The sequence below is a fragment of the Arvicanthis niloticus genome, chromosome 9 (genome assembly GCF_011762505.2).
Source record: "Arvicanthis niloticus isolate mArvNil1 chromosome 9, mArvNil1.pat.X, whole genome shotgun sequence".
NCBI lineage: Eukaryota > Metazoa > Chordata > Mammalia > Rodentia > Muridae > Arvicanthis > Arvicanthis niloticus.
This window is the reverse complement of record NC_047666.1, coordinates 51,674,271-51,688,378: the sequence shown is the minus strand read 5'-3', so window position 1 is coordinate 51,688,378 and position 14,108 is coordinate 51,674,271. Positions and strand designations below refer to the sequence as shown.

Here is a 14,108-nt window from a genome sequence, read left to right as displayed (position 1 = left end):
ACACATACAAACTGCACCCACAGCCCTTTGCCCTGCCTTAACCATTCCTTTCCACTAGGGGGCCTAAGAATAGCAGCCTGTGCTTTGGCCCTCGCTTGGTCAAAAGGTGCTGGGACCATCTGAATCTCCTACGACCAAAGGTGAGTTTACCTGGCAGTAGGCGCCGGCAGAGGAGGACCAGAACTACACCCAGTAGAGTGGTGAGACCCAGTAGTGCCAGGATCACGAGCCCGAGGTGTCTATGGGAGACTGAATCAAGCAGGTGAAGGCAAGCCATCTATCTCCTGAGTGCCCATGCTCCCTCCGTCCTCTCCCCTAAGAACTCACCATCAGGACACAAGAGGTGCTTCCAGGCAAACTGGACATCTGACCTCCACACCTGAGGACACAGGGCCCCGACTCATGTGAGCCAGATTACCCCTCCCTCCCAGGGAGGGAGTCCCCACCGGCTTGGGAATTCCTGCAGCTCTAGTTTTGTGTCTAGTACAATTGCCAGTGAGACCATAGGTGCTCCCACATCTGGCCTGGGCTGGAAAGCACAGACCAGCTGAAATAGTCGGCCAGCAATGAGGGCTGGGCCTTGTCACCACACCTCACTGTGGACATGCAAGACCAGGTTCTCTCTCTTTTTTATGGGAAGGCAAAATATAAGTGATTTGTTTGTTTGCTTTGTTTCTAACATAGCATATAACTAGTGACGGCTAATTCCAGTTTAAAACACTGAGCAAACCAAACACTTTCGTGGACTCTGTGCTAGGGGGTCTGTGAGGAGTAAGGGTAGGATTTCTTACCAGGATGCAGCTCCCCTGTCTCAAGAAGGGAATGATGAGGACTAGAGTCACTGGGACTGAGCCCTGGGTCTGTAGGGACAAAGAGTAGAATGGCTGTCCCCATACATCAAATCTGATGGTGTCTCTCCCGCCTCCATCCTGCCTTCTTAAAGGCCAGTGACACCTCCAGACAGCTTCCCCAACCACCCCAACTACCACTGATTTCCCCCAGATATCAGTTGCTGTGGCTGAGCTAACACACACACACGCACACGTACACGCGCACACGCACACGCACACACACGCGCACACAGAGTACCATCCTGAGGAAGAAGGGAGACACAGCCGTTGTCTGTGTCCTGCAGCATGTACGCATCACTTCACCCCTACACAACTGAAGAGGCGTCTTGTCCACTGAGAAAAATGAGCTGTGGAGGCTTGACTGCTGCCTTTCTAGTTCTAGGTTTGTGACCTTTCTGTGGACTTGGATGATATCTCCTCCCTCCCCAGCCTCAGATTCTGTGTTTGCAGATGGGAGGGGCAATAATCTTTACTGGGTTACTGGGAGCATCAAATGGGAATCTGCATATGGAAACTTTAATAAACGGATATATAATTGTTATGTATATAACATACGTATATAGATATATACACACGAATATATATTAAGCTAAGATATATGTATGTATTTATATACATGGCTAAGAAGAGGCCAAAGCCTGTTCTGTGTGTTCTTTTTTGTTGTTGTTGTTTTGTTTTGTTTTTTTGAGACAGGGTTTCTCTGTGTAGCCCTGGCTGTCCTGGAACTCACTCTGTAGACCAGGCTGGCCTCAAACTCAGAAATCCACCTGCCTCTGCCTCCCAAGTGCTGGGATTAAAGGTGTGCACCACCACTGCCCAGCTGTGTGTTCTTCTTATACCTCCTGGTGCATAATGCAGGGTGAGCAGATTGCCGTCTGTCTGCAGATAAGTGTGGCTCCACTCTGTGTCCCCCAAGTTAGTTACAAGGCTGATCAGCCAACCCCACCCTTTAGGAGCACCACCTCCCTTCTACTCTGCACCCCTCACATGCTTGACTCGTCTCAAGGCAACTGTCAGGCCGGTAGATACTCCGATCGTAAGTGTTTGCTACCCTCTGTCTGTTTGGGAGCCCATAAGGCTCAAAGCGATAACCAGGCTGCAAGGGGGCCTTCAAGAGAGAACTGTGCGTAGAGACGCGGCATGCTTGGCCAGCTTATTGCTGTGCTTTTGTGAGTAAATCTGACTGTGGTTTTAAAATCAGACACAGACACACAGAACAAAGTCATCTAGTCAACCTATCCTTAACCTACATGATGGAGCTGCACCAGTGCCTTGTAGAGGCATGAGTCCTGGGAGAAGACAGCTGGGGTAAGGGGTCAATATACAGTGCAGAGCTGAGAAAATGACCCAGTGGGTGCACTGACTATGCAAACAAGAGCACTTGAATTTAAACTCTAAGCACCCATAGTTTTAAAAAAGAAAGAGCTCGGTGGCAATGGTGCACACCTTTAATCCAGCACTTGGGAAGCAGAGGCAGGCAGATCTCTGAGTCTACAGATTGAGTTCCAAGACGCCCGGGGCTACAAAGAGAAACCTGCCTGAGGGTGAGGGGGTGGGCATCCAGGCATGGCTATATATTCATGCAACCCCAGCATTGGGGGTCAGAGATGGGTGAATCCCAGGACTTCACTGGGCTGCCAATGTAGCTGAAAACAGCAAACTCCAAGTTCAGTGAGAGACCTTGTCTCAAAGGGATAAGGTAGAGATGAATAGAAGACCCCTGGTCTCTTTGTTTACACCCACAGGTTCGCACCTACACATGTATATGCATACACCATATACACAGTATGGCAGTGGCTTCAATGGACTGGAGAGTAGCTGAAGAAGGAAGTGCCAGCATCTGGAAACTATTCTCTCTCTAAACTGAGGCACTGAAAGGCTCAGAAACTCTCTTGTGAAAAACCCCACAGATTGACAGAGGGCCAGTAAGCCAAGGCTGATCAATATCTATGACAGATGACAGATTGAGGGCCTTTTGGCCTCCACCCACGCAGGGTCTGCCTCACTGAAGTAACAGGGAGGTTAAGAATATGCATGGCCAGCCAGACAGTGGCGCACGCCTTTAATCCCAGCACTTGGGAGGCAGAGGCAGGTAGATTTCTGAGTTTGGGCCAGCCTGATCTACAGAGTGAGTTTCAGGACAGCCAGGGCTACACAGAGAAACCCTGTCTTGAAAAACAAACAAACAAACAAGAATATGCATTGGCATTGGCCAAGAAAACCTGGTGGGAAGCAAACCTTAGGTAGGCCATACCTGGCTGATGCTGTACACAGGAGGCATGGAGGTACCCATCCCCAAACCTGGGTTACTCCAGGCAGCACTGAAGGTAGCATACGTCCTCAAAGAAAAGTGAAGAGTCAGCTGTTGGGCCTGGGTATCCATGCTCACAGTCCAGGATGGGAGAGAGCCTGTTTGTGGGAAGTGATCACAGCTGGATTGTTCTGGACCTGGAGGTCACAGGTGAGCAGGGATGAGATGTGGGAGAAGGGATTCCTTATTGACTCACCACTCTGGCGGGGACATTCAACATGGCTGCTGTTTTCAAAAGAAAACTGAGAAACACAGGCATGGCAGGTCAGCAGAATTCAGTTCCATCCCTCCCCCCACTGCCAGCCCCCTGCCCAGTGTTGTACCTTAAAGCAGAGCTGGGGGTGCAAGTCCACATTCTCCAGGATATACCACTGTTGGGAGAGGGGAGTTAGTCAGGGAGAAGGTCCCTGGGCCCTGACCCTCCCCACCTCAGTCTTGGAGGGAGGTGGCTGCCCTTACTCCTTCTGACTCCTGTGCTGTGGCATTGGGAAGGGTTTCGCAGGGTGTGAGTGGGTCCTGCCTCCAGCAGAGGGAGGCCTCCAGTTTCAGTGGGCAGCGGAGTGTCAGAGCCATGACCATCTGATTGTGCTGGCTGTAGTCAGTGAAGCGGATTGACTTCCAGAAGTCCAAGCCATCTGGGAGGTGGCAGGTCCAAGGCTGAGGCTATAGGCTAGCTGAGGCTCCGCCTCCCCACCCCCACTCCAGGGCACCAGGAGAAAATCCCAAAGTTGCAGCACAACTCCTGCTCACAGGTGCTCAGCAGCCAAGCATGCCTCCACTCTCCCTACCCACCTTTCTACCCAGACTTCTTGCGTTTACCTTTCCATCCTGGGTCTCCACACTGTATTCAAAACACCCTGGACTCAGAATCTGTGCAGGCTCCTCCCAGAATCTAAACATCTTCCCTGACTCTTCTTTCTAATAACACCTATCCATTTCCTGAGCTCAGCTCAGGTGTGGGCACCTCCGAGACCCTCTCTGCTCACAATAGTGTCTTGGGCTTTTTTCCTGAGCCAATGCCCTGTAGACAGCCCTTGAAGATAACCCTGCCTGGGTACTAGGCTTTGCATTACCTGTATCTGAGTGCTCTTTATCTCAAGGTTGGTGCTGTGCACACAGCACTCTAGATAATACCAGCCACTTCCCCATGAAATAGTTTCTTCAAGCCTCATCAACAGTTTGGGATTTTACTGATGAAGGAAAGCGGGGGTCTGGGGATAATCCATGGCAGAGCTGGGAAGTGAGCCTGGGTCTCTAGTTGGTCCTCTCCCACATCACTCTCTGGGTGGCCCTCCTCCATTCATAACGCTCAGCACTTAGGGAGCTCATCTCAGGTTGATGTCAAGACACTGCCCACCCCAAAGAAATGTAAGAAATGTGCTCATGCTGTTCTCTCTCTCTCTCTCTCTCTCTCTCTGTGTGTGTGTGTGTGTGTGTGTGTCACACACACACAGAGAGAGAGAGAGAGAGAGAGAGAGAGAGAGAGAGAGAGAGAGAAGAGAAGAGAAGAGAAGAGAATCCGGATTAATGCAACACTCACAAGCTTCAGGCCAGCTCTGGAAGGGACACTTTTTGTGCCTCACAGTGTCCTCTTGCAGGTAGAAGGCCTGGGGAGATGAAGCATAGACAACGTCAAGGAAATGGCTTCTCGAACATCGTCAGTTCTGGCTCTAGCTCACAACTGTAATGTACCCTGAGCCTTAGGACAATAGCCAGGGAGCCCTGTGGAGTAAGGGGAAGGGTTAGGGCTCTAGAGCATAGGAGAGAGCAGTGAATAAGGCAGTCTCCTCTGCTCTCCAAAGAGAACTGTACCCAGCAACAAAGAACTCTTGCAGACCACATTCCTCAATTTTAGGCTTTGTTTTTTGCTTTTTGTTTTTTTTTTTTTTTGAGACAGGGTTTCTCTGTGTAACCCTGACTGTCCTGGAACTCACTCTGTAGACCAGGCTGGCCTGGAACTCAGAAATCCACCTGCCTCTGCCTCCCAAGTACTGGGATTAAAGGCCACCACTGCCTGGCAATTTTAGGCTTTCCCTACCCACATTCTGGGCTTTCCCACCATACCCAGTGCCCTATTATTCCTCATCCTGGACTCCCTGAGCGTCTACCTGCTGTCATCTCTGGCAGTTTCTTGTCTCCCTGGGTCTCTATCCTTCTTTCAGGTCTCCTCTTCCCCTAATGGTGCCCAAAACATCTTTATCTTAAGACTTACAAGGAGACATGGAGGATTACAATGGAGGGCTAGAGAAAGCGTGGCTTTGAGAGGAATATGCAACCTTGGCTCTCAAGAACATCCAGGCGGGGCTGAGGTGGAACTGCCTAGGACCCTTCTACCTCTGAGAGTCTGTGGCTCACAGCCCAGCAGCAGTTTCCTAAGCATCCCTGGTCTTTTTGGAGTTTCTCTTTAGTGCTGTAGGGCTTGTGATATCTCTCCATCCATCTCTAGTCCTTTACAAATTGATTTACTGAAGATGTGGCTAAGCAAAGAGCCATGGTTAGCCCAAATCCCCATTTTCTCACCTCTATGCACATACAGGGAAGAAGGAATTCATAAGGCAGGTCTACAGTGTGGCCCCCAGACACAATTTTCTGTTGATAAAACCACAAAGGAAGAGAGAAAGAGATGCCTAAGACAAAGCATGTGCATTGTAGGCAAAGTAGGAGGAAGCTAAGACCTTGGACAATATGCTTTATTTTTCCTACTATATAAAACTTACTTCTTTTTCTCATAAGATCTTGATTCTATACTCTGGCCATTTGCTTGAGGTATTTTATGAGGAGTGGGGGTAGGGGAAGGAATACACAGCTCTTGAGTTCCAGTTATATGCCATGTCGAGTGGTAGAAGCATCAGCTCTACCAAAGGCTAGCATCACCATGAAGTTAGAAGGCATAGCCACTGAGGACAAGAAGAGAATGAAGGACTCCAGAATATGGTTTCAGTCTTTGCTTGTGATGCTCAGTTATGCTCAGCGGCATCTGTGATGACTGGAGTTTGACGTGGGCTGCTAGGACCTGGCCTGGGAGATTAGGGGACATAATTTTCTGAGGGCTAGACAAAAGGTACGAGAGAAGAGTGCCAAGACACAAATGACCATTTTGTCAGATTACCAGGGGAACCACCTCTTGAGGAAATAACAAAGCTTTTGTTATTGTTTTTCTTAAGACAGGGGCTCATGTATCCCAAGCTGACCCCAGACTCACTTTATCTCCAAGCCTAACCTTAAACTCCTGATCCTCCTACCTCTACCTCCCACTCCATTTGTACAATGCCAGCAATCATGCATGGTCTCTTTATACCATGCTCATTTCTTTCTGGTCTCTCCTCTCAAATAACATAGCCCACACCTTTTCTGTCTAGTCAAATTAAAGTCTTAATACTATATACCTCATGTTATAAGTTTTGAGCAATTACTTTCTCTCTCCAGGCCTTAGACTCCTCCATTTGCTCAGGAATTGTGTGATCTGTTTCTTTATAGGGCAAGGCACTACATACCTGGGTATCAAAAGGACTACTCATATCTTCACATTCCAGTGCCCACTGGTAACAAAGGCGCACACTGGCCTCTGGGCCTGGAGGAATAGTCACCCGAATAGCCTGTACCTCGGGCAGCAAATCAAAGGAGAATTCAAGTCCTAGGAAGAAGGAAGACTTGTTGACCCTGGCTCAGGTAAGGCTGAAACCATCTCCGGTCACCCATCATGCCTACCTCCATGCTTTTGTGACCCTGCTTCAGGGAGATGTTCTATTCCTTTTGCAGCTGAAGGCTGGGTCCTTTTGGTGCGCAGGCCTCTGTGGGAGATGGCTGGGAAGAGGATGGAAATGTGGTGGCTTTCCTGAGAGGGGGAAGAACTGTCTAGCAGCTTCCTCTGCAAGCAGAGAACAAAGTGGTATTAAGCCAGGAGTCAGGAAGTCTGCCTTTTAGTTCTGCCTTGGAACTTGAGAGACCACAGGCAAATTGCTCAAGTTCTTTTGGCCTCAGTTTTCCTTGCTGTGTAATGTTTACATTTTCAAACTCTCTTTTGTAGCTGAAGAACAAAGTAAGGGGCAAAAAAGAAAGGGGTTGGAACCATAGGGTAGAGCCATAAATTACAGGGTACCTGGAAGGATGCTGGTGTCTTGTGCCTCCAGTAGACTTCAAATTTATGAAGACTTTTAGATTTCCTCACCAAGAGAGGGAACCAGCCCCACTGAAGGCCTGTAGGAGGGAGATACACTTCTTATCTGGGTATTCATGGCCTCTGTCCTTGCTGAGACTTGATCCAATATTGGATCATTATAAATCAAGGAAAGCAATGATATCCAGCTTCTTTGGTGGCAAAAATTATGATTCAGTAAAAAAGTATTAAGGCTCAGAGAACACAGAAGAAAGGGTGGAAAGAATGTAAGAACCAGAAGAGGAGGAGGAGGACTCTGAAGTCTTCTAGACACGCAGTGGCGTTTGTGCACAAGATCTGTGCAAGATTGAGCCAGCAAGATCAGTCAATACCCAGTAGGCAGCCCCACTGATTGGACTCAGTGAGTTATGAAACAACAGAGCAAGGCATGATTTTATACTTGTATCAAGAAGCAGAGACAGGCAGAGCTCTTGACTTTGAGGCCAGCCTGGTCTACTTTGCAAGTTCCAGGTGAGTCAGGACTATACAGTAAGCCTCTGTCTCAAAAAGTGGAGGGATACGTGTGTGTGTGGAGAGATGAGTGAGCAGGTCAGAACACTTGCTGTTCTTAGAGGATCCAGAATTGGTTCCCAGCACCCACATGGTGGCTCACAACTATCTATAACTCCAGTGCCAGGGGAATCTGATGCTTCCATGGGCACTACATGTAACATATATATATATATATATATATATATATATATATATATATATATATACACACACACAGGAAAATATTCTTACACAAAATATAACTGCTTCTTTTTAAAGATATGAGTGTGGGACAGGGATGCTTGGGAGTTATTCAGGGGAAGTGGGAGGGAGGAATTGTAGGTGGGTTTGATCAAGATAGGTTGTATGCATGTATGATATTTCTAAACAATAAGTAAAAGGTGTTTTGTTTCTTTTTTAAAATTTAGGTTTATAGCCAGGCAGTGGTGGTGCATGCCTTTAATCCCAGCACTTGGGAGGCAGAGGCAGGCAGATTTCTGAGTTCGAGGCCAGCCTGGTCTATAGAGTGAGTTCCAGGATAGCCAGGGCTACACAGAGAAACCCTGTCTTGAAAAAACCTTTAAAAAAAATTAGGTTGATTTATTTTATTTTACATGTATGTATGTTTTGTCTGCACATATGTATGTGTACCATGTGCATGCCTGGTGTCTCCTGAGATCAGAAGAAGACATTGGACTCCCTGGAACAACAGAGTTAGAGATAAGCCACCATGTAGGTGCAGGGAATTGAATCTAGAACCTCTGGAAGAGCACAAGTGTTTATAACAATTGAGCCATCTCTCCAGCCCCAATAAGACATTTAAACATAAGTAAAACAATTTAAAAATTCTTAAGTAGAGAAAAATATATATATACACACCTTCCACAAAGGTAGGTATTCACTGTAGCATAACTTTGTTTTGTTTTTTTGGTTTTTTGGTTTTTTGAGACACAGTTTCTCTGTGTACCTTTGGCTGTCCTGGAACTAACTCTATAGATCAGGTTAACATTGAACACAGATATCCTCCTGCCTCTGCATCCCAAGTGCTGGCCTGTGCCACCATTGCCTAGCTGTAGCATGATTTCTGTCCCTCCCCCCCCCCTTTTTCTTTTGAGACACGGTTTCTCAGTGTGACCAGCCTTGGCTGTTGTGGACTCACTTTGTAGACTAGGCTAGCCTCAAACTCATGCAAATTCGCTTACCTCTCTCTCCTGAGTGCTGGGATTAAAGGCATGGAAACATCATTTCTAATGATAAAATTTGTTACCCCTAAACATTTTGTGATTCTATGTTTAATTATGCACATGTGTGTGTGCCTGTGTACCTGTGTATAGGTATGTGCGAATGAACACAGGAGCACCAAGAGGTCAAAAACATCAGGTTCCCTGGAGCTGGAGCTGTGTGCCTGGGTGCTGGGAAGTGAACTCAAGTTTTCTGCAAGAACATCAAGTCTTCTTAATCACTGAGCCATCTCTCTATCCCCTTATAACTGCAACTTTTAAAGTGTGTGTTCAGTGTGTACTAAGTGAGTCGATGGAACAGCAGAGTAAAATGATCCCACTTTACAGATGCAAAGTAACAACAGCAGGTCCATAGAACACACTGTTAGGATCGGTACCCTTTGTGGAGATGGCACCTCCACAATGATACAGTTGTCACATAAGTGCTTGTTGTGATGTGCTGTTTTAGGATGTTCTAAGTCCCTGTTGAGGTTAACAAGACAAAAACCCGTTCCAATATAACAACTGGCACTGTGTCAGCCCATGTACTGACCCTTCAACTGTCCCCAATCCACACCTCCACTTTGAGTGGCTCAAAGCTGCTTTTCCTACCTGAAGAACGTGACACCAGACACAGCCACAAACAGTAAGACCAGTGCCAAGGCTTTGTGGCTAGGACGGTAGGGCAGGGGCTTTGAGCAGAACATCCTGTGTCAGAGAAAGGAAAGTCAGCACAGAGACACATGGTTGTAAGCCCACTGCTTAGGAAGCTGAGACAGGAGGATTAAAGGATGGAGGCTTTGGTATTACATAGTAAGACCCTGTCTCAAGACAAAACCAAAAAGAAACAGTAGGGTCTAAGGAGGTCCCTCCTACCTCCTCCCAATGGACTTAGGGCTGAGCTGTGACATGTCTTTCAAGCATGATCTTGAGAACGTTATTAGACCCAGGTGCCAGACTGCTCATCCATCAAGAGGGTTTGTCTTGAGCAATAGAATGCATCAGGGAAAGCTTGGCAGAGTTGAATGTACCATAAAGTATAAAAGAGTATATAGTTCCTAATAGAGTGGAGGCCAGTGATAGGAAGAGCCACTTGTGTGGAGTGCCTGGAGATTAGCCATGTCGCTCATTTCATCCTCCCCATTGGCTGGAAGCAACACTGCCCTCATCCTCCAGTCATTTCTCTTCCACTCTGGTGCTCAGAAGCCAAGGTCAGAAGATGGAAGAGTGGAGAACTCTGCCTACGCATTTATAGAATCTGAGGAATCTAGACTAGTCCGTACTTTCTCACTGATATCAGACTACTCCCTGGGTTGTGAACCAAAACTGCCAAGGATGGCTCACTGGGTCCGGGAAGAACAGGACAGGAAATAAGACTTACCAGCATAACGTTTATCCTGAAGATACGGGGCCCAGAAGGGAAAAGAACGGAGAGAGGCATCATTAGAAGGGAGCCGAGTAAGGTGCATTCTCCCTGATCTCTGCATCAAATCATCCGGTTCTGAGACCCTCAGCTCACAGTCTGTCCAGCCAGCTGTTTTTCTCTCAGTCCCACCCTGCCAAGGACCTCAGTTCACCAGAACCTTAGCAACCCTTTCAAGACCACATAGAGGACACACACGGAGGCTGCCACTAGAGCACAGGATTTCAGAGGTAGGAAAGGGCAGGAAAGAAGGGTTCTAGTCTGTGCCAAGCGAGTGCCCCTTCACTTAGCACCAGGACCTTACCACACGGCAGGCCAGTAGACAGTGGCTGGTCCAACGTGGCAGGCAGGAGCAGGCAATCTGAGCAGACACAACGAGGCTGAGCAGTAGGGGGAGAGACAGGAGCAAGGCTGCCAGTCTGAGGCTCCCCATGAGCTTCTATAGGATCAGGACACAGAGACCATGCCTTTCCTGTCTGCAAGAGAGCAGCAGGGCCTGGCCCTGGAGCTGTGAGGAACACACTGTACCAGCAGGCGCTCTCACCTGACCCTGCCTTGGATCCACCCTGCCCCAAAGCTCCTCCTTGATCCTAACCAGCAGGCTTGGTCACATTCCTTCTCCTGAGCCAGGGTACTGAGGAACACTTGCTTGTTCTGTAGAAAGCCTTACTGCCCTCGAGTCACAGGAGGCTCTTGGTGTGGCACAGTTAACAGGAAAGGGACCTGCACCTTGTTGTGGAGGTGTACCCATTTCTTAACCCCTCCTACACCCCAATACTGCAGATCTGACACACATATTAGTATACTCTGCCACAGACAGTTCCACATCCTTCACTCTGAGAAATGAACAACTACTCTCCATTCGTCTACACTGAATGCTGAAGACAGAGAAGTGATCAGTGTATCACTTGTTGAAGTCAAAAATGAGTAAACGTTATAAAACAATAAGCCTCCTGCGTCCCCCACGTGCACTCGGGCTCCCCACCAGGCTGACTTTCCACTAAAGCCCAGCTTTCTGTCTGTGCCCACTAGCTCTTTCCAGCTGTCAGACTGGTCTCTATCTTCAAGCACCAACTAAATGATTGTTCAGGAAGTCCCAGAGCTGACAGCTGAGCTCTGGAGCAGAGGGAGCAGCCCCACGCACTGACCTGGTTTCCTGTGGTTTCCGGTGCAGGAAAAAGGCTGACAAGGCTCCAAGCTTTGTGGGGACCCTCCCCATCTTACGGCTTCCTCTCACTCATGGAGCAATTGAACTGCATCAGCCCTCTCCTTGGCAATGCCCGTGATGGAAGGAAAGTTCAGTTTAGGGCATGTCCACTGGTCTGTCTCTCTCTCTCTCTCTCTCTCTCTCTCTCTCTCTCTCTCTCTCTCTCTCTCTCTGTCTCTCTCTCTGTCTCTCTCTCTCTCTGTCTCTCTCTGTGTGTCTCTCTGTCTCTGTCTCTGTCTCTGTCTCTCTCTCTCTCTCTCTCTCTCTCTCTCTCTCTCTCTCTCTCTCTCTCTGTTCTGGAACTCACTATAACTCTATAGACCAGGCTGGCCTTGAACTCAGAGATCCACCTCTGCCTCCCAAGTGCAGTGTTAGGTCTAAAGGCACACACCACCATTGCCCTGCTTGTCTCTGTTTTAAAATTAAAATTTAAAAAAATTAGGTGTGTGTGTGTGAGAGAGAGAGAGAGAGAGGGGGGGGGTAGTATTTTATGCATGGGTGGGCAGGTTGCTTGTCCATGAAGGCTCATGTGTAGGTCAGAGGCTGACAGCAGAGGCAGTCCTAAATCTATTGACTCATATCTGCAGTCTCCAGTTTACCTATTATCCTAAAAGTCTCCTCTTGCTTTTGCATTCACTGAAATGTAAAGATTGTGGGGAGGGTAGCAAGATGAGAAGGCACGTAAAGATAAGATGGCAGCACTTTATACCGAGCTGGAGCCCCAGGACTCACAAGGTAGGAGAGAACTAACTCCTATGAGTTGTCCTCTGACCTCTACACGCATGTCATGGCATGCAAACAGATAAGTATAATTTTTAAAATTGCATTTACTAGGGGCTGGGGCATGTGGTCCAGCTGGTAGGCCGTTTGACTAGCATGCACTGGAGTCCTTGATTTGTTCTTCAGGGAGGTGAAGTTCAAGTTCATTCTCAGCTACACAGAACATATTAGACTAGCCTTATATACATGGAACTCTATAAAAAAAGAAGGGATAGCTAACGACTAGCAGAGTTTTTAACTAAACAATTTAATTAAAAAGATTGTGTGTGTGTGTGTGTGTGTGTGTGTGTGTGTGTGTGTGTATGCATGCATTTTATCTGCATATACATATGGGTGCTGTGTGTGTCTGGTGCCTGCAGAGGTCAGAAGAGGATGTCAGCTCCATTGGCATTGTACTTATGGATCGTTGTAAGCCATCATGTAGATGCTGGAACAGAACCTGAATTGATTGCAAGAATGCTCTTATCCACAGGTCCAACTCTCCAGACAATGACTCTGGCCTGTAATCCCAGGTGCTTGAGAAGCTAAGGCAAAGGGATCACATATTGAATGCTTGCCTGATCCAGAATGAGTTCAAGACCAGTCTGGGCAACTTAATGAGACTCTTATCTCAAAGTAAGTGTGTGTGTGTGTGTGTGTGTGTGTGTGTGTGTGTGTGTGTGACAATTAAATGGGTGGCGGCAGCACATGCTTTTAGTCCCAACACTTGAGAGGCCAAAGTAGGCAGATCTCTAAGTTTACTCTGTAGGCCAGCCTGGTCTATAGTGTGAGTTTCAGGACAGCCAGGGGTACACAGAGAAATCCTATCTCAACAAACAAACAAACAAACAAACAAACAAACGAGGAGGCCATGAGTTTAAGTGAGGGGGTGCAATGGAGGAGTTAGAGAAAAGAAAGTGGGAGAGGATACGACAATTATAATTTCAAAAATTATTATTTTGTATTTTTTTGTTTTTGTAAGACAAGGTCTTCATATGCAGTCTGGCTGTTCTAGAACTCACTATGTAGATCAGGCTGGCCTTAGACTCACAGAGATCTACATGCTTCTGCTTCCCGAGTGCTGGGATTAAAAGTATGAGCCATTACTCCCAACTATAAAATAATAGTTTTTAAAGGAAGTAAAAAGGGGCTGGGTATGACCTCAGTGGCAAAGCACTTGCTTAGTGTATGCAAGGCCCTGGGGTCAATCCTCACGCTTAAATAAGAGGAGAGATTTTCATGTGTTCTTCCCCAGTGCCTAGCAGTGACTGTCAGGATGTAGGTGCGACACAGCTAAATGAACATCAATTATGATACATTTTAAATAAGTCCCTTATCTGCTTCCAGTTCACAAAGAAACAGCAGTATTTGATCCCTCTGAACACCTGTGAGGCTGATAAGTGAGGATAATTTGTTTAATTTCATAAGGTGAAAATAAGGAAGCAGGAGGGAAAGTAATTTGGTCACGGTCAAAGTCTGCAGTCCAGGAAGCTGCACTTGTGTGGGGCCTCCCAACCACTGTCAGCCTGCAGTCTCCAGGCCTCACCTTCCTCTTTGAACCAACAGGGTCTCCTGACAGAGTGGCCTTACAGTCAGTGGGAGCTAGAGAGCAGAAAAGCGGGGCTTGCAAACTAAGCATGGTGCCAAGGGCTTCCCTCCAATCCCACCTCACACAAGTGCCTGTAACAT

The 14,108-nt window shown here is 47.6% G+C and overlaps 1 protein-coding gene and 1 long non-coding RNA gene across 3 annotated transcripts in view; one reads left to right on the top strand and one right to left on the bottom strand.

The window, feature by feature from the left end:
* Il17re (interleukin 17 receptor E) overlaps window positions 1-11,224 on the bottom strand; it is a 12,680-nt gene extending 1,456 nt beyond the window's left edge. Inside the window, exons 1-15 of one of the 2 annotated variants that reach the window (XM_034511893.2) lie at window positions 10,758-11,224; window positions 10,412-10,427; window positions 9,643-9,738; window positions 7,262-7,359; window positions 6,871-7,030; window positions 6,657-6,796; window positions 5,683-5,751; window positions 4,703-4,769; window positions 3,622-3,797; window positions 3,486-3,533; window positions 3,359-3,404; window positions 3,106-3,260; window positions 792-860; window positions 328-379; window positions 151-249 (exon numbers count right to left, since the gene is read on the bottom strand). In XM_034511893.2, the coding sequence (XP_034367784.1) occupies window positions 151-249; window positions 328-379; window positions 792-860; window positions 3,106-3,260; window positions 3,359-3,404; window positions 3,486-3,533; window positions 3,622-3,797; window positions 4,703-4,769; window positions 5,683-5,751; window positions 6,657-6,796; window positions 6,871-7,030; window positions 7,262-7,359; window positions 9,643-9,738; window positions 10,412-10,427; window positions 10,758-10,886 (1,420 nt within the window). In that variant the 5' untranslated portion in view covers window positions 10,887-11,224. The remainder of the gene's footprint in view (window positions 1-150; window positions 250-327; window positions 380-791; window positions 861-3,105; window positions 3,261-3,358; window positions 3,405-3,485; window positions 3,534-3,621; window positions 3,798-4,702; window positions 4,770-5,682; window positions 5,752-6,656; window positions 6,797-6,870; window positions 7,031-7,261; window positions 7,360-9,642; window positions 9,739-10,411; window positions 10,428-10,757) is intronic. The other variant, XM_034511894.2, reaches the window with a different exon arrangement.
* The window catches only part of LOC143443502 (uncharacterized), a 27,819-nt gene extending 13,711 nt beyond the window's left edge, over window positions 1-14,108 (top strand). The window contains exons 3-4 of the long non-coding RNA XR_013112562.1: window positions 6,640-6,831; window positions 12,913-14,108. This is a non-coding gene — a long non-coding RNA (uncharacterized LOC143443502). The remainder of the gene's footprint in view (window positions 1-6,639; window positions 6,832-12,912) is intronic.